Source organism: Rhincodon typus, chromosome 2 (assembly GCF_021869965.1).
Source record: "Rhincodon typus isolate 14 chromosome 2, sRhiTyp1.1, whole genome shotgun sequence".
NCBI lineage: Eukaryota > Metazoa > Chordata > Chondrichthyes > Orectolobiformes > Rhincodontidae > Rhincodon > Rhincodon typus.
In genome coordinates this window covers 124,506,696-124,532,295 of record NC_063333.1, presented here as the reverse complement: position 1 = coordinate 124,532,295, position 25,600 = coordinate 124,506,696, and the positions used below count along the sequence as shown (strand labels likewise).

General features: G+C 39.8%; 1 protein-coding gene across 2 annotated transcripts in view; it reads right to left on the bottom strand.

The window, feature by feature from the left end:
* The window catches only part of LOC109924677 (oxysterol-binding protein-related protein 10), a 185,135-nt gene that overhangs the window by 25,296 nt on the left and 134,239 nt on the right, over positions 1 to 25,600 (bottom strand). For both annotated transcript variants that reach the window (XM_048615375.1, XM_020524675.2), the window contains exon 8: positions 5,522 to 6,020. In XM_048615375.1, the coding sequence (XP_048471332.1) occupies positions 5,522 to 6,020 (499 nt within the window). The remainder of the gene's footprint in view (positions 1 to 5,521; positions 6,021 to 25,600) is intronic.

Here is a 25,600-nt window from a genome sequence, read left to right as displayed (position 1 = left end):
TTTCAAACATGTTGTTGTCACTCATCCCTCAAAGTTCTTTTAGAATAATATTATTAAATCAGCTTTTTCATTACATAATATTTAATCCAAAATAGCTTGTCCTCTAGTCGGCTCTTCAACATGACGTTCTAGAAAACCATTCCTAAGACACTCCAGAAACTTGTCCTCCGCAGCTTTATTGCTCAATTGGATTAACCAGACCATGCCTAAATTCAAGTCATTTCAATTTTATTCCCCAATGATTACAGTGTTGCCCATCCTACAAGCTTCTCTCATCTCCTGGCCATGCCCTAATATCATCAACAGTACGATTGTACTATCAGTACTGACCATCCATTTCAACCTGCAATCTACTTTCTTCTAATGCCTTTTTTCTAACTACCATTGTTTTTGTCTTTTTGATGTTCAAAGTCAATTCATATTCTAAGGTTCTGGATTTTACTTAATCTACGATACTTTGAAAGGCCTCATGATTTTACAAGCAGTGCTGTGTTGTCAGTCTACATGCTTGTTATGTTCTTGTGCCCAATTTTTACCCATGGAAGTATACCTAATGTTTTGAATACTGTTCCGGTGTGCAGTTTGAATAATTTTGGCAATTGTACACAGCCTTGTCATACCCTTTACTTGAAACATATCTGATAGTCCTTCATCTAGCCTTGATGCTCACTACTTGGTTCCAATGTAAGCTCCAGATAAACCTTTTAAGATAGACAAATTACCACATTCAGCTCAAATGCCTCCCAGGATGTTAAGTAAAACAAGTGTTGACCATTATTTTCAACCCTTTCTGATTTCAAGTGAGATGCCAAAGGACTGCCATAATTGTCACGTTGTTTAAAAAGGGGAAAAGGAATAGACTTATTCGTTAGAGACTTGTCAACCTAAGCATGACAATGGTCAAATCATTGGAAAAAATTTTCTGATGGACAATACGCCTTATTCATTAGAAAGGCATGGATTAACCAAGATGGATAGATTTGTTAAGGGAAGTTTGAGTTTGACTAAGTTGACTGGAATCAGCGTTGAGAGAGGTAGCACATTTGATGTAGTCCATGTAAGGTTTTAGCGAGGTATGTTGTAAAGGTCCTTTTTGATAGACTTTTAAAAGTTCATGACATCCAAGGAAAAGTGGCAGAATAAATCCAAAATTGGCTGAGTGATGGGAAAAGGATAATGGTTGAAGGATGTTTTTTGTGACTGGAAGGTTGTTTCCAACAGGTTTGACATAACTCATTGCCAGCTTTCTTACCTTTTGCAATATATATAGCAATAATTTGGACTTGAAAGTTGATCGGAAAATCAAGAAGTGTGCAGACAATAAGAAAACTGATATGGTTGACAATAAAGGAGAAAGCGGCAGACTGCAAGAAGCTGTCAATGGAATAGTCTGGTAGACAGATGTGTCAATTGGCATTTAAACTGGGGAAGTGTGAGGAAATGCATTTTGGGAAGGCTAGCAAAGCAAGGGAATATATAGTAATTGGTAGGTTATTAAGAAGTGTAGAGAAACATCAGCTAAAAAGGAAAATTTGCATTCAGACAATGTAAAGTGTGTTGAGCTCAAGCCCAAATTATTAATTTATTTCTGGAAGTAATGTGTAGCAACTCTTCACAACTGCAGTGTGTAAAACATTTTATTATGCTTGCTGATATATTTCATAGTTTAAGTATTTTTTGCACTAAGCTTTATAAAAAGACTAATGTGAGAATGCAACTCTACGATTCAATGTCAACATTTAGTCAATTGAGACATTCTTGGAGAAAGTATCATGGTTTATGTTGCATTTTAGCCCTGATTTTAAGCAGAGGGTTTTATTTTTCCTGTCGCAAATGGTAGCAAAAGATGACTACAGTGACCTCCTGTAAGCAACAGGAGAAAAATATCCCAAAAAGAGCAGCGAGAGTAATTTGTACTCTGATGTCGATGTTGGCATATTTTCACTACACTTAAAAACAAACTCCCAGAACTAATCTACAAGTCAAATTCACAATAACAAAATAAATTGAAAGTATCAAAAGCTCATTGCTTTACATATGCCAGCACACTCTAAAATGCAAAAAATAATGCCAGATAAGCTGTACATACGATTTCATAGAATCATAGAATCCCTACAGTGTGGAAACAGGCCCTTCGGCCCAACAAGTCCACACCGACTCTCAGAGCATCCCACCCAGACCCATCCCCCTATAACCCACCTAATCTATAACCCTCAACACTATGGGCAATTTTCCATGGCCAATCCACCTAGCCTGCACATTTTTAGACTGTGGGAGGAAACCGGAGCACCCGGAGGAAACCCACGCAGAAATGGGGAGAATGTGCAAACACCACACACTCATCCGAGGGTGGAATCGAACCCAGGTCCCTGGCACTGTGAGGCAGCAGTGCTAACCACTGAGCCACCGTGTCGCCCCAAATATTGTTCAACATGTATGTACTGACATTGTATTTATTGATAAGAGACAAGGATTTACTTGCACCAGCATAAATAATAGCTATCAGATTTCAATGTCTAGCAATATGCTGGTGATAGTTGAGGTTGGTTGGCTCGCCAAGCTGTTTTGTTGTTCCGCAGACATTTCGTTACTGTGCTTGGTAACATCCTCAGTGCAGCCTCTGATGAAGCGTCGGTGTGTTTTCCCGCCTGGTTTTTAAACTCTGGGGTCCGTTGCGATGGATTGCCTCACTTCCGGGTTTCCTCTGTAGTGGAACGTACATGGGGTCGAGGTCAATGTGTTTATTAATAGCCTGCTTCGTGGAGTGCCATGCTTCCAGGAATTCTCGTGCTTGTCTCTGCCTAGCCTGTCCCAGGATCTTGGTGTTGTCCCAGTCGAAGTCGTGGTTCTCCTTGTCCATGTGGATTGAGATGAGTGAGTATTGGTCGTGTCTTTTTGTAGCCAGTTGATGTTCATGTACTCTTGTTGTTAGTTTCCTTCCTGTTTGTCCGATGTAGTGTTTCTCGCAGTCTCTGCAGCGGATTTTGTAGATGACACTGGTCCTGTCCATGGTGGGGAGTGGGTCTTTAGTTCGGGTGAGCACTTGTCGTAGGGTTGATTTGGGTTTGTGTGCCACTCTGATGCCCAGCGGTCGTAGAAGTCTTGTGGTGAGTTCTGACGTGTTCCTGATGTAGGATAGTGTGATGAGTGTGTCGGGGCGTGTAGAATCTTTCTGATGCTGTTCCTGTAGGCACCTCCTGACCCAGTTCTTTGGATATCCATTATCCTTGAGCACTTGGAAGAGATATTCATCCTCCTCTTGGCGTAGTTCCATGTTGCTGCAGTGTGTTGTTGCCCTTTTAAATAGCGTTCGCACGCAGCTTCGTTTGTGTGTGCTGGGATGGTTACTATTGAAGTTCAATACCTGGTCTGTGTGTTTGGCTTTACGGTGTACTTTCGTTTGCAGTTCCCCATTTGTCTTGTGCTCTACCATGATGTCCAGGAATGGAAGTTGTTTGTTCTTCTCCTCTCTGGTGAATTTTATTCCGGTGAGGGTGTTGTTTATGAGTTTGTGTGTCTCTTCTAATTTGGTCCGTTTAATGATGACAAAGGTGTCGTCTACATAGCGTATCCATAGTTTAGGTTGGATTTGCGGAAGGGCAGTCCTTTCCAGTCTTTGCATCACTGCTTTTGCCACGAGTCTGGAGATAGGCGATCCCATGGGTGTCCCGTTGATTTGCTCGTATGTTTGGCCGTTGAAGGTGAAGTGGGTGGTCAGGCATAGGTCCAGTAGTTTAAGCATGTTGTCCTTGGAGATGGTTTCACTGGGGTCGTGTTCTTGTTCAAGTAGTGTTGTCATTGTTTCCCTTGCTAGTGGTATGTCTATTGACGTGAATAGGGCGGTGACATCAAACAATATCATGGTCTCTTCGTCCTCTATCTTTATGTCTTTGATGGAGTTGAGGAATTCTTGGGCTGAGTGGATGGAGTGGGGTGATTTGTTGACTAGGTGCTTGAGTCTTCTTTGTAGTTCTCTGGCTAATTTGTGCGATGGAGTGCCTGGTAGGGAGACTATGGGTCTGAGGGGGACTTCCGGCTTGTGCACTTTAGGGAGGCCGTAGAATCAGGGTGTGTTGTTTCATTCTTAAGGAGTCTGCTTTGTTGATCTGTCCTGTTTGTTTAAGTCTTTGTAGCGTGTATAGGATTTTGTTGCCTAGTCGTGATATCGGGTCAGTTTGTACTGGCCGGTATGTGTTCTCGTCGGCGAGCAGTGCTTGTGCTTTGGCGATGTAGTCCTTTTTATTCATTATCACGTCACTGCTTGTGATAGTGTAGAATAAAATCTATACGCAGTCTTTTCTTTAGTTTTAGTTTTAGGTTGACTTTAGTTAACTCTCTCTGATTGAACTGGACTATTTATATCCAGGTGTTATAGAGGAAACAACAACACCTTAAGTGGTAACAGCAGGATCTTGGCATGAGATCTGAAGAAGATTATGCAGCAAATTAGGAGGACAAATCACTGTCAGTAATTGCAGCTAACCGTGACAAAGATTAGTCAATAGAAATTAACTTATCAGACAGGCAGAAAAGTTCTGAGGTAGACCTTGTTGCCAGGCATATTTAGAAGGTGCTAAAAAGGTAGAAACCTCTCCAGATTGCTTTCAAAATTCCTGTACAACACCTGCATCAGTCTAGGAGCATACATCAAGTTACATAAAGGGTTTTGAATTTACTTTGTCACATGTGATGCACACAGAGTAGCAGACATCTCTTCATAGAACTTGATACTGCCATATCACGCTCTTGAGACTTCCATGTGAGATTGCAGTTTACACCACTGAAAAGTAGACTAGTATTGAGAATACTGAGAAAGTCTTCACCATGTCAGGTGTGTAAAATAACAATTCGATGAAATTGGTTCCCTAAACTGTATGATTCTGCAACAACAGAACGTTCTGACGTAAGCCAGAGAAGCGGGGCAGGGGGATGCAGGATAAATACCTAATAGATAAATTGGATCTCTGTGATTGTGCCGGAAAGCACACTTTCTCTTCTCAACTAAAGTGTAGAAAGAGATTCATCCAAGCAATAAAATTAATTAGAGACAATGGAATTTGGAGAGAGGTGGGAAAAATATGCTGCAGCAGTCAGGAGGTAATGGGGCTGGAGTGAGATATTGGGGTTTGGGGAGGAAGCAGCAAGTGAACAAGTGGCAGGGAAAGGATGACAGCCCCTTTGAAGACTGGGGAACATCTCTGCTCCTCAGGACCCTCATGCAGTGTTGTAAAAGGCAGCAGCTCCTGTTTCCCTTTTTGGGCTGCTGGAAAACATTCGGAGCATGTATTAAATTAATTGATTTACATAGGCTAATGACTTATCACCCCCAACTAGAAATCCAGACATCACAAAATCCATCATAAAAACAGAAAGGGAAATGTACATATTCTAAAATCAATTATCCCAGTACTCATGCAGACAGCTTGAGTCAGAAAATCAAAATACCGACATTGAGTACATACTGAGTCCAACAATTCCACCCTGAAATGTTAAAAATTATGAACTTGCAAACTGTTCTTACCTTCCCCCACCATGGTGACCCCTATGGACATGCCCATAAATTTGCTCTTGGTCCACACATGTGCATTCACACAAATTTTCCTCTCCTCGCATTCACAGTAAAAACCAGAAATCGGTGGATGATGGGAAACTTGTTCTGCTGTAAATCTCACTTTGTAACATTCTGTTGGGTCCTTGCTAGACTCCAAGGCTTGCTCGAGTTTGGGCTGATCCTTGCCAAATGTTGAAATGCCATTGGCTCTACTGGATTTTACATTAGTTTTTGGCACATCCCAAGAGCAATGAAAAGTTTCTCCAATTATTGGATTATAAGGTTTCTTTGCAACTGCTCCCTTTCGGCCCTCATGGAAAGCAGTCAGGTAATATTCCACAAAGCTGATAATCCGCTCTTCAGGTGTTATACCTGCTGTGATTGACACAAACATGTCTGCATGGGCCATGAAATTTGCATACATTTCCAGCAATGATCTTTTCTCTAAAATAAATGTTGGAAGCACCACCTGTTTTAAGAATGAATAAAGAAGATAATTTAGTTCTTTTTACACAGCTCACAAAAGATACTGTGAGAAACCTTCATGACATCTTGAATATAGCTTATAAAATAATGAGGCTCTAAGTGTAGATAAAATACAGATTTATTCTGGAAGTAGGGCAAATGAAACAATAGATGCTTCTATTGAGAAGCTCACAACAAATTTGTGTGGAATATATCACAGGTCAAATGAAAACAGAAGAATCTGGAAGATAGTAATGTACAAAATAATAAACAATCTGGAGGATTCAGATAGCTCTGAGGCAATTTTTCAGTTTTACCTGGTAATAGTATTACTGTCTGTAATCATGTGATTTTCCTTTATTAATGCCAAGCTTCTGTGATCACAGATTACTACTGTACAGCTCAGAACTCCACTTCAGGTTTGTTGTGTAAGATGTCAGAGGTCAAAATGTAATAATTTACCCATCAGAGAATCATAGAAATTGTTACAGATCCTCTGATCCATTGACTCTGTACTGGCTTCCTGACTGAGCAATTCACATAGTACCACACCCTCAACTTTTGCTAGGACCATTCACGTTCTTCCTTTCCAGAAAACCACTAATTTCTTTTTGAGTGCCTCAACTGAATCTGCCTCCATCAAACTCTCATGCAGTGCATTCTAGATTCTAACTACCCACTGTGTAAAAAAAATTTTCCTCACATTGTCATTACTCCTTCTGCCAATGACCTTACCTTTAGTCAGACAGCATCAGAAGAGCAGGAACATCGATTTTCCTGCTTCTTTGATGCTGTCTGATCTGCTGCGATCCTCCAGCTCCACATTTTATCGACTCTGACTTCTGGCACCTGCAGTCCTCGCTATCTCCGACCTTACTTCTGGTTCTTGATGCTTCCACCACATCTTCACATATAACGTAGTGATCCATGGCCTTCCCCAAAAAATATTTTTATGTTTGTGTATTTTTGTTGCCAACTATTATGGAGCAACTCTATTGGGTTGCTATTGGGAGAATAAACATTGGTTTGTATCATTTCCTTCTGACAGAATCCTAAAAGTTAAGAATCTCCTTCATGGCCTAATTAATTCTCCACTATGTTATCATCACCAAGACTATTCTTTGCCTATGCAGCATGGTAAAATACCTTACAGCAATCTAATAACCACTATGTAAGTCAATTACTTCCAATGAATGCAAATTCATGGGATTATAAGGATTATGTCAAATTCAACTACAGCAAGCACATGGGAGGTGGAATAAGAGTTCAGAGTTTGTAGCAAAAAGCCAGCACCCTCCTTGAGTTTACTAAATCCCTGCTGACTGATGCTCAGTTTGGGCTCTCTCAGAGCCAGACGGCCTCATTATAGCTATGGTTCACACATGGACAAAAGAGCTGACCTCCAAAGGGTGATAAGAGAACTACCCTTAACATCAAAGTTGCATTTGACCAAGTGTGGTATCAAGGAGCCCAGCAAACTAGAGTCAATTGAAATCAGGGAGAAAACTCTCCGTTGGTTGCAATCATACCCAGCACAAAAGAAGATGGCATTATCCATCACAGAATCCCCACCATCGGCAACCAAGCGTTACCAATGACCAGAAATTGAACTGGCGTAGCCACATAAATACTGTGGCTACAAGAATAGATCAGATGTTAGAAATCTTGCAGTGAGTAACTCATCTCCTGACTCCCAAAGCCAAAGCACAAGTCAGGAGTGTGATGGGATACTCCCCACTTCTCTGGCTAAGTGTAGCTCCAACAACACTGAATAAGCTTGACATCATCCAGGACAAAGCAAACAACTTGACTGTGATGATGTCCGCAAATATTCACTCTCTCCACCACTGTCATGATATACTGGTGTACCTCCTCTTTCACATTGCACCTAAGGAAGGAGCAGAGCTAAAAAGGCTAGTGTTTTCAAATAAACCTGTTGGACTATAACCTGGTGTCATGTGATTTTTGACCCGGGCATTCAGAAGTTCATATAATAATGCTCAGAGTACAATATTATACTGAATTTAATTTTAGAAAAAGCTTAATTTTTACTTCTAAATATATTATTTTTGTGCTTTATTTCATTAGAAATAAATGAAATTTTACAATGATAAAGCATCTTTCATGACCTCTGCCTCCCAAAGAATTTTAGAGCGAATGGAGCACTTTTGAAGTGCATTTTGGAATGTAAGAAGGGCAACAGCCAAATAACAAAGAATAGGGTCCAATAAGCAATAATATGATAATAATCAGATAATTTTATAGTCACACAAAAGCAAAACACAACAAATACTGGAGATCTGAAATAAAAGCAGAAGCAGCTGGAAATACGCAGCAGCTCTAATGATTCAATGCAGGGAGAAACATAATTGATGCTGGCTAAACATCATCAACTTAAAACTTGAACTCTGTTCCTCTTTCCAAATGCTGCCAAACCAAATGAATATATAATAATGGCTCTTTCAGTCACTAAGTTTTCTGAGGATGGAAGAACTCACTTGAGGGGTTTTACAGAAAGTGAGCAAGGCAAAGCTTTCAGAATCGGCAAACAAGCTGGAGTTAGAGTTGCCTGTGTCTGCGAGGCAGGGGGAAATAATTGTGGCAATCGCACAGCATTTATAATTGCCAGGAATGCCATCGGAATCTTTGGAAATGGCTAAAATTCAATTGAAATTGAAGCGGCTCGAATATGAGAAGGGAATGAAACAGTTTGAATTGTGATTAAAAGCAGAGGAAAAAGAAAAGGAAAGGAAGGCCCCAGCGGAAGAAAGGCAGAAAAAGAGAGAAGAAAGGGAGAGTGAATGAGTTTTTGAACTTTAAATATTGGAACTAGAAACTCAAAGTTGACTTAAAAGGGCAGAGTTTTAGGTGAAAAGTAATAGTAGTGATGAGGACAATAATGGACAGCAATCCCATCGTAGCCAAAGGCTTAGTGTTTAAATATGTCCAGCACTGCTCAAGTTTGACGAGAAGGATGTAGAAGCCTTTTTCATTTCCTTTGAGAGAGTAGCTAGACAAATGAAATGGCCAGTGACCATGTGGATTGATCCAAACAAAGTTGGTAGGTAGAGCTAGTGAGGTATTTGTATTACTATCAGAGGTGGTATCTGGTGAGTTGACAAAAGCCATCTTAAGTGCATATGAGCTCGTACCAGAACCCTACACACAATGTTTCAGGAATCTAAGGAGGGAACCTGGTCAAACATGTGTACAGTTTGAAAGGATCAAACAAAGTAATTTTGATAGGTGGATAAGAGCATTGAAAGTATATCAAATATATGACCCTCTAAGGGAGATGATTATTTTGAAGGAGTCCAAAAATTCACTTCCTGAAATAGTGAGAACATATGTGGAAGAGCAGAGAGATAAGACTGCAAGATTAGCAGTAGAAATAGTAGATGATTGTGGGGTGAGGAATTGGGAAGAGAAATCCTTAGGTAGTAAGGGAAGATAGTAAAGATAGTTTACCACAGGATAAAAAGGAAACCCATGACGGGGAAAGAGAAGTAAAAAAGGTCAGCTGTTTTTCACTGCAATAAAGTAGGCCACATAAAGTCTCAGTGTTGGTGGTTTAGAAAAAGCACTGGGAAGACAGATGTTGGAAAAACAGGATAAGCCAGTGAGTTTAGTTGAAATGGTAAAGGAAAGCACAGCAGAAGCTAAAATGCTGCACCAGAATATACAACCTAATCAGCAGTTGATTGAAAAGAAAATGCCAGATCTCTTTAAAGAATTTACCTGTGAGGGTAAGGTTTACTCACATATGCCAGGAGAAGCAGATAAAGAAGTTAAGATTCTAAGAGATATGGGAGCAAGTTAATCTCTGATGGTGAGAGATGAGGAGCCATGTAATTCAGAAGGAGCACTGGAATTCATGGTGAGAAGAACAGCACTCCATTATATAAAGTAAGGCTAGGGAGCCCGGTGAAAAGTGATGGAAATAACAGAGAAATTCTCAGTTCCGGAAATACATCTTTTATCCTTGATAATGACATAGCTGGATCACAGATGGGAGTGATGTCAACTGTGGTTGAAAAGCCAGTGGAATATCAGGCAACTGAGGTGTTACAGGAAGTATATCCTGGGATTTTTCCTGACTGGGTGGTAACAAGGTCACAAAGTCACAGACTGAAGCAAGAGGAAAAATCAAAGAATAAAGATAAGGAAGTTGAAGTTCAATTATCTGAGACTATATTTGATCAAATGACTGAGACAAAACGAGAACGGATAGGAGGACAAAGTAGATATTTTTAGCTCACAGAAATTTCTATGGAAAGATGAAATACTAAAGCAGCTGTATCAAACATCATACACAGAAGAAGAATCTAAGTGAGTCCTAGAATATTATTATCTTGAAAATGACATTTTGATGAAGAAATGGAGGCCATTACACATACAGACGGATGAAAAATGGACAGAAGTTCATCAAGCTGTATTACTGGTGGGTTGTACCACATGAATAGCAGCATTCAACAAGTACTTGGATGAATACATGAATAGGGAGGGAACACAACGATATGGATTCTGTAAGTGAAGACAGTTTTAGTATGGAAGGGCAGCACAGACTTGGAGGGCTGAAGGGCCTGTTCCCACGCTGCATTATTCTTTGTTCTAATTACCATTAGGTGGTCATTTGGGAGTAAGGAAAACTCAAGCCAAAATACAAAAACATTTTTATTGACCTGGACTACATAAGGATGAACTTTGCTGGACATGTCATACATGTCAGGTATTTGGAAAACCTCAGGCAGTGATAAAACCAGCACTCTTTATACCCATGTCTGCATTTGAGGAACCTTTTACAAGGATCTTAATTGATTGCATAGGATCCCTACCTAAAACAAAAAGTGGGAATCAGTATTTGTTGACCATAATGGATGTGTCTACTAGATTTCCAGAGGCCATTCCATTACTTAGCATCACAGCTAAAAGAATTATAGAAGAGCTACTCAAATTCTTTACTAGATATGGACCACCCACTGAGAAACAATCAGGTCAAAGGTCAAATTTTATATCAATATTATTCACGGAAGTTATCGATAGCTTAGGAGTAAAACAATCATATCCACTGTGTACCACCCAGGATCGCAAGAAGCATTAGAATGGTGCCATCAAACTTTAAAGACCATGTTGAGGGCTTACAGTCAAGACTATCCAGAGGACTGGGACAAAGGAATTCCACTTGTACTTTTTGCAGTTAGGGATGCACCTAATGAACCAACTAAATTCAGTCCATTTGAATTAGTTTTTGGCTATGAGGTGAGAGATCCACTGAAATTATTAAGGAGAAGTTGGTGAGTCAGAGATCAGAGACCACATATTTGGACTTTAGGTAAAGATTAAATAGAGTGAGTGAGTTGGCTATACAGCGTTTGAAAGTAGCACATCATATAATGAAACAGGAAGCAGACAAGAAATCAAAAAGTTACAATTTTGCTAGTTGAGATAAAGTGTTAGTTACTTTCAGTGGTAGATGAACCTTTAAAGGCAAGGTTTAGTGGGCCTTATCAAATCAAAAGTAAATTGGGTGAGGTGAACTATTTAATAAGAATGCCGGATAGAAAGAAATCTCAGAGTACATCATACGAATATGCTCTTAAGGTATTTCGGAAGGGAAGACAAGCAAAATCAGAATGTGTTACTGGTTTCAACACAGAGTGAAGAACCAAGTTCAAATGATTCTGAATTGGACGTTCTTGAAATTAACTGAACAATGAGAAAGTTCCTATAAATTGGGATAAATTACTGGGTTACCTTCCACAGGAAGATCGAAATGACCTGAAAGAATTATTACAATCAAATGGGGCGATATGTGGGAATAAGCTGGAAGTACTAATCTAATTGCACATGATGTAAATACAGGAAATACTGTTCCAATTAAGCAACATCCTTATCGACTTAACACTCTAAAGTGGGCACAAATTCAAAAAGAGATTGAACACATGCTCAAAGACAATATAATCAAAATGAGTTGCAGTGAATGGCGCTCACCCATAGTATTGGTGCCAAAACCAGATGCTACCCAATGATTATGCACGGACTATTGTAAAGTCAATGCAGTTACAAAATCTGATTCATATTCTACCCAATGGTTGGAAGACTGCATGGAGAAGGTGGACAAGCAACTTATATTTCGAAGTTGGACTTACTTAGAGGATATTAGCAGGTACTTTTATCCGAAACAGCGAAGGAAATTTCTGCTTTCATAACACTAAATGGACTGTACCAGTTTAAAGTCATGCCATTTGGTTTGAAAAATGTGCCAGCCACATTTCAAAGACTAATCAATAAAATCATTTCAGGATTACCCAATTGTATGGTGTACATCAACGATCTGGTGATTTTTAGTCACACATGGAAGGAACATGTGCGGTATCTATTGGAATTGTTCGATCAACTTCAGGAGGCAGACTTGGTGATAAACCTGGCTAAGAGTAAGTTCGCAAAACCCCAAGTCCCATCCCTGCGCCATGTCATTGGACATTGAAAGATGGCCCTACGGGATGTGAAAACAAATATTATTGGGGGGCTTCCCATATCATCGATGAAGAGGGAAGTACTATGCTTCCTGGGACCGAGTGTTTCTTATTGGAAGTTTGAACTCAATTTTAGCAACGTGGTTGCTCCACTGACTGACTTGTTGAAGGAGGGCAGAAAATTTCAGTGGACAGAGGAATGTCAGAAGACATTTGACAGCCTGAAAACTGTGTTAACCACGGCCCCAGTGTTAGCTACAGGTAAGTATGCAAAGCCATTCGAGATGGCTATTGATGCGAATGATGTGTGTGTCAGTGCTACACTCTTGCAAGAAGATGATGAGAGGATATAAAGATCTATTGGGTATTTTGCCAGAAAATTGAATAATCATCAACAACAGAAATATTCCACAATTAAAAAAGATGATGTTGACCTTGGTGTCACAACGTTTCAACATTTGTATTGCCAGTAATCTGTCTCAGACAACAGTATATACTGATCATAACCCCTTAAAGTTTTTGGAAAAATTTAAGGATAAAAATTCTGGACTGTTTAAATGAAGCTTATTATTGCAGCCATTCAATTTGAAAATTATACACATGGCAGGGTGAGAGAACGTAATTGCCTACGTGTTGTTGCAATTTTGAAGGAGGAAGATGGAGGCATACGGTGGTGGGAAAAACAAACTGAAATAGACTGTAATAGTGAATGTTTGCATGCTTGCAGTCAATATAATGTATACATTTTGTAGTGTACTAATAGCGTAAGACTAAAGGTTTTTAAAAATGAAGCCATCTTTGTATATTGATAGTTCATTTTTTGTTAGGTAGGGGAGGTGTGACCATACTATGGCTTTAAGAGATATATTTTATTCTCTTTTTTTGAAGAGAGGTTTTAAAACAGAAATGCACAGCTGTCTACTTATAGCCAATAAAGTAAACAGCTTGTGAGACTTTGGGGTTCTTTTTTGTAGTTGGAAAAATAGAAGCAATCTGAATGGGTATGGTCAAATTCTGACAGAACCAAGATGTTTAATTTTTCATTTTCAGTAGTTGTTGTTAGATCTTGAAGCAGGTGGAAGCTGCAGTATATCTCTCCCTGCTCTACATATGTGCAAGTGTGTGTACATGTTCTTCTTAAAATTCTTATACACAGGCAAAGTTTTCTCTTGATGTTTTTTATCCTGGCGCACTGGAGAATTCCCTGTGAAGGTAATCTATTTTTCTGAACTTACCATAAACACACCCTTGGCAAAAGGCATGTTACTGGTTTGGAACAGTTACTGTCTAATAGTAGAATAATCTATTATTCTGTTAAATTTTCCAATAGAGTTGTTATTCCAGTGTCTTCTTTTTATAGTATGTGAATAAACTGTCCTTTGCTTCAAATCTGCTAGCTTGATCAGTCAGATTGCACCTGGAATGCAGCACCTTATACTTACCTTTCCAATAAAAAGTTAGTGTCTAGACTACCTTCTGAATATATTTTAAGGGGGTTTGGTCTGGTCCATAATATTAGACTGTTATCAACTGAGGTAATCTCTACAAACGTGTAGAATGTCAAAAATTCATTATACCATGAAGAGGTTATTGAACCCATCAAACCTATGCTGGCTTTCTTTAGAGCAATCCAGGTGTTCCATTCCCTCACTCTATCCCGATAGTTTATTCGCTTTACAAATGGCCATCTAATTTCCTTTAGAAATCATTTATAGTGTTCGCTTCCACCAGCATTTTCAGCAGCACATTTCAAGTCACTCATTACCACTAACTGCATATAAAAGTTCTTCCTCACAACATCTGTTGACGAAAACCTCAAATTTGTGTCACCTAATCCTTAAGCAATCAGCAAATGGAAACAGTTTTTCTTTATCCACCTTATCTGTCATAACCCTGCACATGCCCTTTAAAAAATGTAGTGGTCCTAGCACTAACTCTTGTCAAACACCATTGTCCATAGTTCCCTGGTCAAGAAAAAGTTACCAGAACTCAGACATTTTCTATCTTTAAGCAAATTATTTATTAGAGCTGACTTTGAACCTCTGAATCCTTGAGCTTGACCAATAATAAAAACAGAAAATGTGGAAATAGTTGGTCTCATGATATCTATTAAGAAAGGAACAGAGTTAACATTTCAGGTCTGACCTGACCTGATTAGTAATGTCAGTTCAGTGAAAATATTTGGCCAGACCCTGATGAACTCTAATTATCTTCTTTGAAATAGTGCCGTAGAATTTTTGAATCCATCTAAATGCACACACTGTACTGGATGAATGGCAATGCCCTCAGTATTCCACTGGAATGTCAGCCTGAATCATATTGTATTGGGCTACTGGTCTGTGGTTGGTGCTTTTTACTGTAACCAATCTTTTTAAAGATGAATCTAATCGTCTACTTAACCCTTTAATTAAGGATGCTAATTAAATCAGTGATTGGGGATAAACAGGTAGAGAGTCTCAATAAGAAGGGGAACTTGTATTGCATAAGAAGATAATTTATTGCATGAAATCAAGAGATATAATTAAACGTAACTAGCTGAACCTAAGTATAACTATGAGGAGCAAGCAACAATGCCTGGCAAGAACAGAGTCATTCCTTTGGGGTTAAGTGGTCGAAGGAAATCATATTGTGTGGCCTGGGTCCGCCGCTAGTGGGGTGCTGGGGGCGGGGCGGGCCTTTGCGTTATTGGTGGCTTTGCTATCTTCAGACAAAACCAGAAATTAACACAAAATCACATAGTGTTCTCACTATTCCAAAGGTCACCCCCACCCCAGCTTTTGTCTCCTCTAATGGCCTATGATTCCATTGTGGGGCTCAGGGCAGTTAGCCCCCATTCATCCTACCATAGAAGTATCATTTATCTTTTGGGAATCTTTATAAAAGGTGTCATTCTTGCTGAATCTTGCAATTGGTTCATTGCTTTTATGTCTGTAACTCTTGATTTCTAGTAATAGCATGATTGAGGAGCTTATTCACAGGTTAAATCTTCCTTGAACTCGAAGAAATCTGGCAATGGCTCATCAGTATTTCCACCAGCTTTTTAAAAATCTGTTGTGAATTCTCATTTCAAAGCTACATAATCATAGTTTTCCACTACTCTGTAGAGGTCGTTAATGAAATTATCCTTGGATTCTTCTAGAAACTGAACTCTTCTTTTAAGTCTAAACTCATAATCAATTTTTTAAAGAAAACATATTAAATACATGTGCTTTCATTTATTTTTTGGTGATATATAACATCATCCACTAAAAGACCCATTAAATGTAATTCTATCAACTTGTACCAACTTGCTCAGTTTCACTGGTTAATTTGGAAGCAATTTTCTTTCTCACATCTGTTCTTTTTCCCCGAATATCCAATCTAGCATTCTATTTGCCCATCTTGACCTTAAATCTTTCAGGGAGCCTTAATTCTTCTTCAGTTTCTTATTGGATTCAATTATTTTTATTTCTTTAAAGAGGTTCTAAATCTGTAACAACTCTGTTGTTTGTAATCTGTTATCTTCAAGCTTATACTTCAGTAATAAATCAATACTATTTTATTTGTGTATTATATATAGTTTCTTCACATTTTTAAACTCTATTATAGTAACATGCAGTGTTTTCTTTGTCTGCAAACTCAAATTCTGAATTATGGCCATATGTATGAAATTTTTCCAATACAGATACCAATTCAGTTAAGTAGCAAACAGATATCATGTTACTTCTTTACTGCTCAAAAATGTATTGAATGGCAATACTGCATCTCTGTCTTGTTCACTAGGGTTTTCCTGCCCTCCTCACAACCAAGCTGGTGGTTTCCTACTCTCTGGAGTTTATTACCTTCTACAACCAAGATACACGTTTTTCTGTTCTTCATAGGTAAAATTAATGTCATCCTGGCTTTTTTTGACGAATTTCCCCATGCACAATTTTTAAAAATGGACTTTCATGGTTGTAGCCTGTATGACATGGAGAGACATCCAAATCAGGTCAGTATCCCCATTCCTACATTTGCAACAGAGTAAAATTAAAACATTTAATGACCCTCAAAATTGACCCCAATGGTTGCTAACCCAAATTCATGAACAACTAATACCAGACACCGATGTTACAGCTTAAATAATAAATGTTTTATTCTTAATACAGTAGCTTTAACAGAACAATGTTAAACAAGGTAATCTAATTACCGTCCATGATCTAAACACAACCTTCTTTGATTCTAGCCCCAACTCTCATGTAGACAAAGTTAAAGGATAAATTAAAAGAAAAATGAAAGAGATATAACTGGTTAATTCACTTAAGCAGGTTTCAAGATGTGTAAAATCATAGGCACCTGAAATTGCATCTTCCTTGATTTCTGAAGATATCGGTCAATGCAAATAGATTCCATAGGATCAGATGAATATTCATTTAATTTTTATAAATGGGATTCTATTCTTCAAACTTTGAAAATGTTTGTAATGGGAGAATAAACCTCTGTCCTGTAACTTTCAGAGTCACAATCCCTCTGACAAAAAACACAGCTCAAATTTGAGTTCCCCTTTCTTTTCAACATTCTCTTTGTTAGATTGGCACTGGCCTCTTTGTGATGACCCCTGTTGACATCTAAACATGTGTCAACACTTGAGCATAAAGCATCTCCAGAGTCAGAATGTCTGTCGTTTTCTTCAAACGAGCAACCTGCAATTAACTTCCACAGCAGGTCCTATAAATAAATATTAGTTTGTTTGTTTAAAACTGCTGTTTACAGTCCAAACGTCATCATCAACTCCCAGCTTCAACCAAAAGTGACTTTTAAAAAAAAAACAGAAAAGGTTCTTTCAGACCTTAATTCTTCCCGTTGAAAGTGTCTTGATCTTTAAAAAAGTCTTCATATTCTTCAAACTCTGTATTTCAATCAGATTCATTCTTCAAACTTTTTAAATCAGCTTCTTTCTCCCTTTAAATAAATTTGCCAATACTGTGGCTTCAGTATAAATTAATTTTCTGGTCCTTGCACACTTTATTGCATTGTCCATGCCTTGTGGAGCCCACTTGTGATGGTGGCAATGCTTATTTTTAAGAGCAAGCACTCCATTTCACCATCTATTATTCACAGCTTGGTCTTTTGTACCATTATTGGAAAGCTTTTGCCCCTTCTCCTCAGAGATCTCTAACTTTACTCTTGGAGGTCCCATGGTGTCTTCTCCAAGTTCTCTATCTCTTCCTGTATGGCTATCATTAACTCTTTTCCCAGCCCACGCTATCAATTCTGAGGTGAGGGTTTTATTCCGGAGTGCTGCATTCGTCCTGTTGCTGCGCCCAGGAGTGCTGTTTATTTATAGGTTCGTAAGATACAGGGGCAGAATTAGGCCATTCAGCCCATCAAAGTCTGGTCCACCATTCGACCATGGCTGATAACTCCTCATCCCCATTTTCCCGCCTTCTCCCCATAACCCTTCAACTCATTACCAATTAAAGTTCTGTCTAACTTATCCTTAAATTTACTCACTGTCACACCATCCATTGCATTTTGGGGTAGCGAATTCCACAGATTCACAACCCTTTGAGAGAAGTAGTTTCTCCTCAACTCTGTTTTAAATTTGCTACCTCTTATCCTAAGACTATGACCTCTCGTCCTAGAATGCCCCACAAGAGGAAGCATCTGCTCCATGTCCATTTTATCTATACCTTTTATCATGTTGAATACCTCAATTTGATCTCCCCTCATTCTTCTAAATTCCAGAGAGTGTAGGCCTAAACTGTTCAATCTCTCTTCATACGACAATCCCCTCATATCTGGGATCAATTTAGTGAACCTCCTCTGAACTGCCTCCAATGCCACTACAACTTTCCTTAAATAAGGGGGCCAAAACTGTGCGTAATACTCCAGATGCAGTCTCATCAATGCCCTGTATAATTGCAACAATACTTCCTTACCTTTATATTCTAGTCCTTTAGCTATAAAAGCCAACATTCCAATCGTTTTCTTTGTTATCTGCTGTACCTGCATGTTTTCTGTCACTCATGAATGAAGACACTTCGATTCCTCTGCACCGTAGCACCCCGAAGTCTCTCCCCATTTAGATAATAGGTCACCTTCCCATTTTTCTGAACAAAATACAAGACCTCACACTTATCCACGTTAAACTCAACTGCTACATTTTGGCCCACTCTCCTAACCTATCTATATCCATTTGTAAGGTTCTTATTTCCTTATTTCATTACTTGTTGTCAGTTTATGTATTTCAGCTTTTCGGGTGAGTCAAATGGATTCTCTCCTCCACTATAACCCTGTATATTTCAGCTATGTTCTCCACTGATTACCATATTGTATTGGGCTCTGGATGATTTGTGGTCAGGGTTGTTCATTGAAACCGATCGTTCTTTCTAAGCTAAGTCAATGGTCCTTTTAAGTATCAGTGGTCAAGGATAATCGACAAGAGAGCCTTAACAAGAAGAGGTAGGTGTTTTAAATAACAAGATATAATTGTATTTTAGCAATAGATACAATAACTTCGGCATAGTTACAACTATCAGGACCCAGACGACATTATTTTCCATCAAATCTCACCTGAAACTACCCAATTCTTCACCCAAGTATTATATTACATCATCAAAATGGATGAAACTAATGCAACTTCAACATGTAATCTTTCAGAACCATTACCTTACACAACAAATGGCATGCCCAAGCATTTGAAATAGGATTTGGACCTTCTGCCTCAAAGACGAGGGTGCTCCCATCGAGCCAAGATTGAGTTGTGCAGGGCTTACCAATGCATCTACTAGCCACTCTAAGAGGTTTATTTTGCCTTTCCTTGGCCAATGCATTGACATTACACCTGAAGAATGAAGAATTGTGAATTATCTGAAGGTTAATAAATTTGGAGAACAGAAAGATTTGATCAGAATAGCAACAGAGTTCCTGCATAATTTGAGTAACCTCACGGGATGAGCAAATTAGTTGCCATAATAAGCGTTTCAATAAGATTACAAGTATACTGTGGTATAAGTTTTTAATCTTTTCAAAGTATGATGAATTGGTCTTTAACCTTCGAAGTACTGTTATACATAAGTTTGTTACAATCCAGTTAGAGAAATCCAAACACATAGATATTAACAAACAACTACGCAACAAGCCTTACATTTTCAGGACACTATATATAAAGAGATATTAAACAAAGCAAGCACCATTAACTTTTAACCATTAACCATAACACTGTAACTTTTGAAGACTTGTGCTATAAATCCAATTTCTATTTTTTATTTCCCCTGAAGAATTCCCTTATACATTACATAAACCTTGAATATTCATTTACTTTCTTTCGGAACAGTCTTCTAGAATTCATTTTAGTTTCTTGCTAGTATTCCAACTATTCTCCAAGGTATGAAATTGCATAACTTTGACCCAAGCAAATCTCCAAACTTTCTTCACAACCTTACGACTGTGGACTTCTCAGCTCAAACCTGGTATTCGCTTTATTGTCAAAGCCAAATATTTTCTGGCATGAGACTAGCTAACTTCTGCCATGAGGGTCACTATAGATTTCTTCCTCTAGCATCAAGTTGACCAAATCATGCAGCTTCTTTCTACCTCTCAAATTCCAAAATGAGCTCAAACCCCACCCATGTTCTTCTCCGGAAGCGGTAAAATTATTACTGTACCTACTTCAAGCAAAGGTCTTATGAAAATTTATTTCCATTTTTTCCATCTCAGTAAACTGAAGCCTAACAATAGCAAAAATGTTAGTGCTTTTTGTGATAAAATTAAACAGAGGAACCTTCTGAACCCCACATCTTATCGCTATGATCACCTGACATACCTGGGATGTTTCAATCAGAAATTTAAACTAATTATTTCTACCTTAAATACAATACTTTGTTTCCACACCTCACGAATAACTTATTTTTCAAATGGAATAAGATTGCACCTTTATTCCGACTCGGTGGGGCCTATTAAGGACACCCACCCAACGCAGTTTTACATTTGATTCAATTTTTTCATCTGGAACCTACATGAATAAGTTTTTTTGCTGTTGATAATCAATATAGACCTTCTGTCTCTAAAGAAAACCTCAAAGGTAGGCCATTCATTGTTCAGGTGTCTTACTATCAACTTTCTTGAGTAAGCACAAGTTACCTTTTAACTGTACTTAACTCTAAGGTTGTTTGATTTGCAGATGCAGCTTTCTTCCTCATGATTATGCCCAACTAATTGCATCTATTACTTTCATACAATATCCTCGTTATGTAAGGCAAGTGCCTTTCTTGTGAAGATTTGGTTGTGGTTTACCCCAAAAACTGATATTTAAATAGACACTTGACTCAGCTTAAGGGGGTCCTCCACTTTTCCATCAGGGATCTGGTGTAGAGTGCAGTAGTTCCATGCAACAGTAGGTTAAATACGTTTACTGGGTACCAGGTCACCTGTAGTTTTTATGGCCTCAGGGAGTGTATTCCACATTTAAGTATTTTCATTTGCTCCACATTTTCTTCAAAAACTTATGATTGTGGACCTCTCAGCTCTCTTTAGCATGAGGCTAGCTATCTTCTGCCATGAGGGTCACTGTAGATTTCTTGCCCTAGCTTCAAGTTAACCAAATCATGCATCTTCTTTCTGCCTCTCAAATTCTGAAGTGAACTCAAATGCATTACGTGATAACAGAACTGACCTTGTTAGCTGAACTCAAACAAAATATATGCTAATATATATTAACCAAGGTCCAATCTTCACAAGACATGGGTGATGTGCCAGAGGACTGGAGAAATGCAAATGTGGTTCAATTGTTTAAAAAACGTACAAAAGAAATGGCAAACAATTATAGGCCAGTTAGTCTTATTTCAGTGGTGGGCAAATTATTAGAATCAATCCTGAGAGATAGGATAAATTAGAAGGGCATGGACTAGTCAGCATGGCTTTGTTAAGAGAAGGTCATTCCTTACAAATTTGATTGAAGTATTCCTTGAGGAAGGTGGTGAGGAGGATTGATGAGGGTAGTGCAGAGGATATTGTCTATATGGATTCTAGTAAGGCATTTCATAAGGTCCCACATGGCAGACAAAAAAAGTAAAAGCCCATGGGATACAGAACAATGTGTTGAATTGGATCCAAAGTTGGCTTAGTAACAGGAAGTAAAGGATAATGGTCAATGGCTGCCCTTGCGACTGGAAACCTGTTTCAAGTGGTAGTCCGGAGGGACCCCTGCTGTTTATTTTGTACCTTAATGATTTGGACTTGAACATGGGGGTCACAATTGGGAAATCTACAGACAATACAAATATTGGCCATATAGTGGACAGTTTTGTGGTTAGCTGTAAGCTCCTAAATGATATATATGGATCTGTGGAATGGGCAGGGAAATAGCAGATGGAGTTCAATACCAAATAAACAGGAAAATACTGAGAGGGGTGGATGAGCTGAAAATGGCAGATCGAGTTCAATTTGGATAAATGTAAGGTATTGCATTTCGGTACAACAAACAGGGGCAGGACGTATACAATTAATGGCAGGACACTGGGTAGTGGTGTAGAACAGAAGGACCAGGGGCTCAGGTACACAATTCTTTTAAGTTTGTATCACATATATACAAGGTGGTTAAAAAGGCTTTTAGCATGCTTGCCTTCATTGCTCAGCCTTTGAGTACAAGAGTTGGGAAATCATGTTGAGGTTATACAGGACATTGATGAGGCTTCTTCTGGAGTACTGTGTCCAGTTCTGGCTACCTTGTTACAGGAAGGATATTAAGCCAGAGAGGACTCAGAAGAGATTTACAAGGATGTTGCTGGGCATGGAAGGTTTGAGTTATAAAGTAAGGCGGGACAAATTGGAACTTTTTTCACTAGAGCATAGCAAGTTGAGAGGTGGCCCTGTAGAGGTTTATAAAATCATGAAGGGTATAGGTAAGGTTAATGGTAGGTGTCTTTTCCTAAGATTGGGGGTGGGGGTGGGGGTCGGGGGGGCGGGTGCAGTTCAAGACTAGCTGGCATAGTTTTAGGGTGAGAGGAGAGAGATTTAAAAAAAGACAAGGGAAAATGTCTTACAAAGAACAAAGAAAATTACAGCACAGGAACAGCCCTTCGGCCCTCCAAGCCTGCGCCAATCCAGATCCTCTATCTAAACCTGTCGCCTATTTTCCAAGGATCTGTATCCCTCTGCTCCCTGCCCATTCATGTATCTGTCTAGATATATCTTAAATGATGCTAGCGTGCCCGCCTCTACCACCTCTGCTGGCAATGCGTTCCAGGCAGCCACCACCCTCTGTGTAAAGAACTTTCCACGCATATCTCCCTTAAACTTTTCCCCTCTTACCTTGAAATTGTGACCCCTAGTAATCGAATCCCCCACTCTGGGAAAAAGCTTCTTGCAGTCCACCCTGTCTATACCGCTCATGATTTTGTAGACCTCAATCAGGTCTCCCCTCAACCTCTGTCTTTCTAATGTAAATAATCCTAATCTACTCAACCTCTCTTTATAACTAGCACCCTCCATACCAGGCAACATCCTGGTGAACCTCCTCTGCACCCTCTCCAAAGCATCCACTTCCTTATGGTAATGTGGCGACCAGAACTGTACGCAGTATTCCAAATGTGGTCGAACCAAAGTCCTGTACAACTGTAACATGACCTGCCAGTTCTTGTACTCAATACCCCGTCCGATGAATGAAAGCATGCCGTACGCCTTCTTGACCTGCATTGCCACCTTCAGGGTACAAGGGACCTGAACACCCAGATCTCTCTGTGCATCAATTTTCCCCAGGACTTTTCCATTTACCGTATAGTTCACTCTTGAATTGGATCTTCCAAAATGCATCCCCCATTTCTGAAGAAGGGTCTAGGCCCGAAACGTCAGCCTTCCTGCTCCTCTGATGCTGCTTGGCCTGCTGTGTTCATCCAGCTCTACACCTTGTTATCTCACCTCGCATTTGCCTGGTTTGAACTCCATCTGCCCTTTCTCCACCCAACTCTCCAATCTATCTATATTCTGCTGCATTCTCTGACAGTCCCCTTCACTATCTGCTACTCCACTAATCTTAGTGTCATCTGCAAACTTGCTAATCAGACCATCTACACCTCCCACCAGACCATTTAGGTATATCACAAACAACAGTAGTCCCAACACGGATCCCTGTGGAACACCACCGGTCACAGTTCTCCATTTTGAGAAACTCCCTTCCACTACAACTGTGTCCTGTTGCCCAGCCAGTTCTCTATCCATCTAGCTAGTACACCCTGGGCCCCATGCAACTTCGCTTTCTCCATCAGCCTACCATGGGGAACCTTGTCAAACGCCTTAGTGAAATCCATGTATATGACATCCACAGCCGTTCCCTCATCTATTGACTTTGTCACTTCCTCAAAGAATTCTATCAAGTTGGTAAGACATGACCTTCCCTGCACAAAACCATACTGCCTATCACTAATAAGCCCATTTTCTTTCAAATGTAAATAGATCCTATCCCTCAGTATCTTCTCCAGCAGCTTCACCACCACTGACGTCAGACTCACCGGTTTATAATTACCTGGATTATCCTTGCTACCCTTCTTAAACAAGGGGACAACATTAGCAATCCTCTGGTCCTCTGGGACCTCATTTGTGCTCAAGGATGCTGCAAAGACATCTGTTAAGGCCCCAGCCATTTCCTCTCTCGCTCCCCTCAGTAACCTGGGATAGATCCCATCCGGACCTGGGGACTCGTCCACCCTAATGCCTTTTAGAAATCCCAACACTCCCCCCCCCCCCCCCCTTATGCCGACTTGACCTAGAGTAATCAAACATCTATCCCTAACCTCAACATCCGTCACGTCCCTCTCCTCAGTGAATACTGACGCAAAGTACTCATTAAGAATCTCACTCATTTTCTTTGACTCCTTCAGTGGGCCAACCCTTTCTCTAGTTACCCTCTTGCTCCCTATGTATGAATAAAAGGCTTTGGGATTTTCCTTAACCCTGTTTGCTAAAGATATTTCATGACCCCTTTTAGCCCTCTTAATTCCTCGTTTCAGATTGGTCCTACTTTCCCGATATTCTTTCGAAGATTCATCTGTTTTCAGTCACCTAGACCTTACATATGCTTCCTTTTTCCTCTTTGCTAGTCTCACAATTTCACCTGTCATCCATGGTTCCCTAATCTTGCCCTTTCTATCCCTCATTTTCACAGGGACATGTCTGTCCTGCACTCTAATCAACCGCTCTTTAAAAGCCGCCCACATACCAAATGTGGATTTACCCTCAAACAGCTGCTCCCAACCCACATTCCCCAGCTCCTGCCAAATTTTGCTATAGTTGGCCTTCCCCCAATTCAGCACTCTTCCTTTAGGACCACTCTCGTCTTTGTCCACCAGTATTCTAAAACTTACGGAATTATGATCACTATTCCCAAAGTAATCCCCTACTGAAACTTCAACCACCTGGCCGAGCTCATTCCCCAACACCAGGTCCAGTATGGCCCCTTCCCGAGTTGGACTATTTACATACTGCTCTACAAAACCCTCCTGGATGCTCCTTACAAATTCTGCTCCATCTAAACCCCTAACACTAAGTGAATCCCAGTCAATGTTGGGAAAATTAAAATCTCCCATCACCACCACCCTGTTGCTCCTATATCTTTCCATAATCTGTCTACATATTTGTGCCTCTATCTCACTCTCACTGTTGGGAGGCCTGTAGTACAGCCCCAACATTGTTACCGCACCCTTCCTATTTCTGAGCTCTGGCCATATTGCCTCACTGCTCGAGTCCTCCATAGTGCCCTCCTTCAGCACAGCTGTGATATCCTCTTTGACCAGTAATGCAACTCCTCCACCCCTTTTACCTACATCTCTATCACGCCTGAAGCATCTATATCCTGGGATATTTAGTTGCCAATCTTGCCCTTCCCTCAACCAAGTCTCAGGTACTAATCTAAGCCCTAAATTCATCTGCCTTACCTACTACACTTCTCACATTAAAACAAATGCACCTCAAACCACCTGTCCCTTTGCGTTCATCATCTGCTCTCTGCCTGCTCTTCCCCTTGGCCACACTGACTTCGTTATCTAGTTCCTTACAGGCTTTAGTTACTACCTCCATACTGTCCTCTAACCTCCTCATTTGGTTCCCATCCTCCTTCCACATTAGTTTAAACCCTCCCTAACAGCGTTAGCAA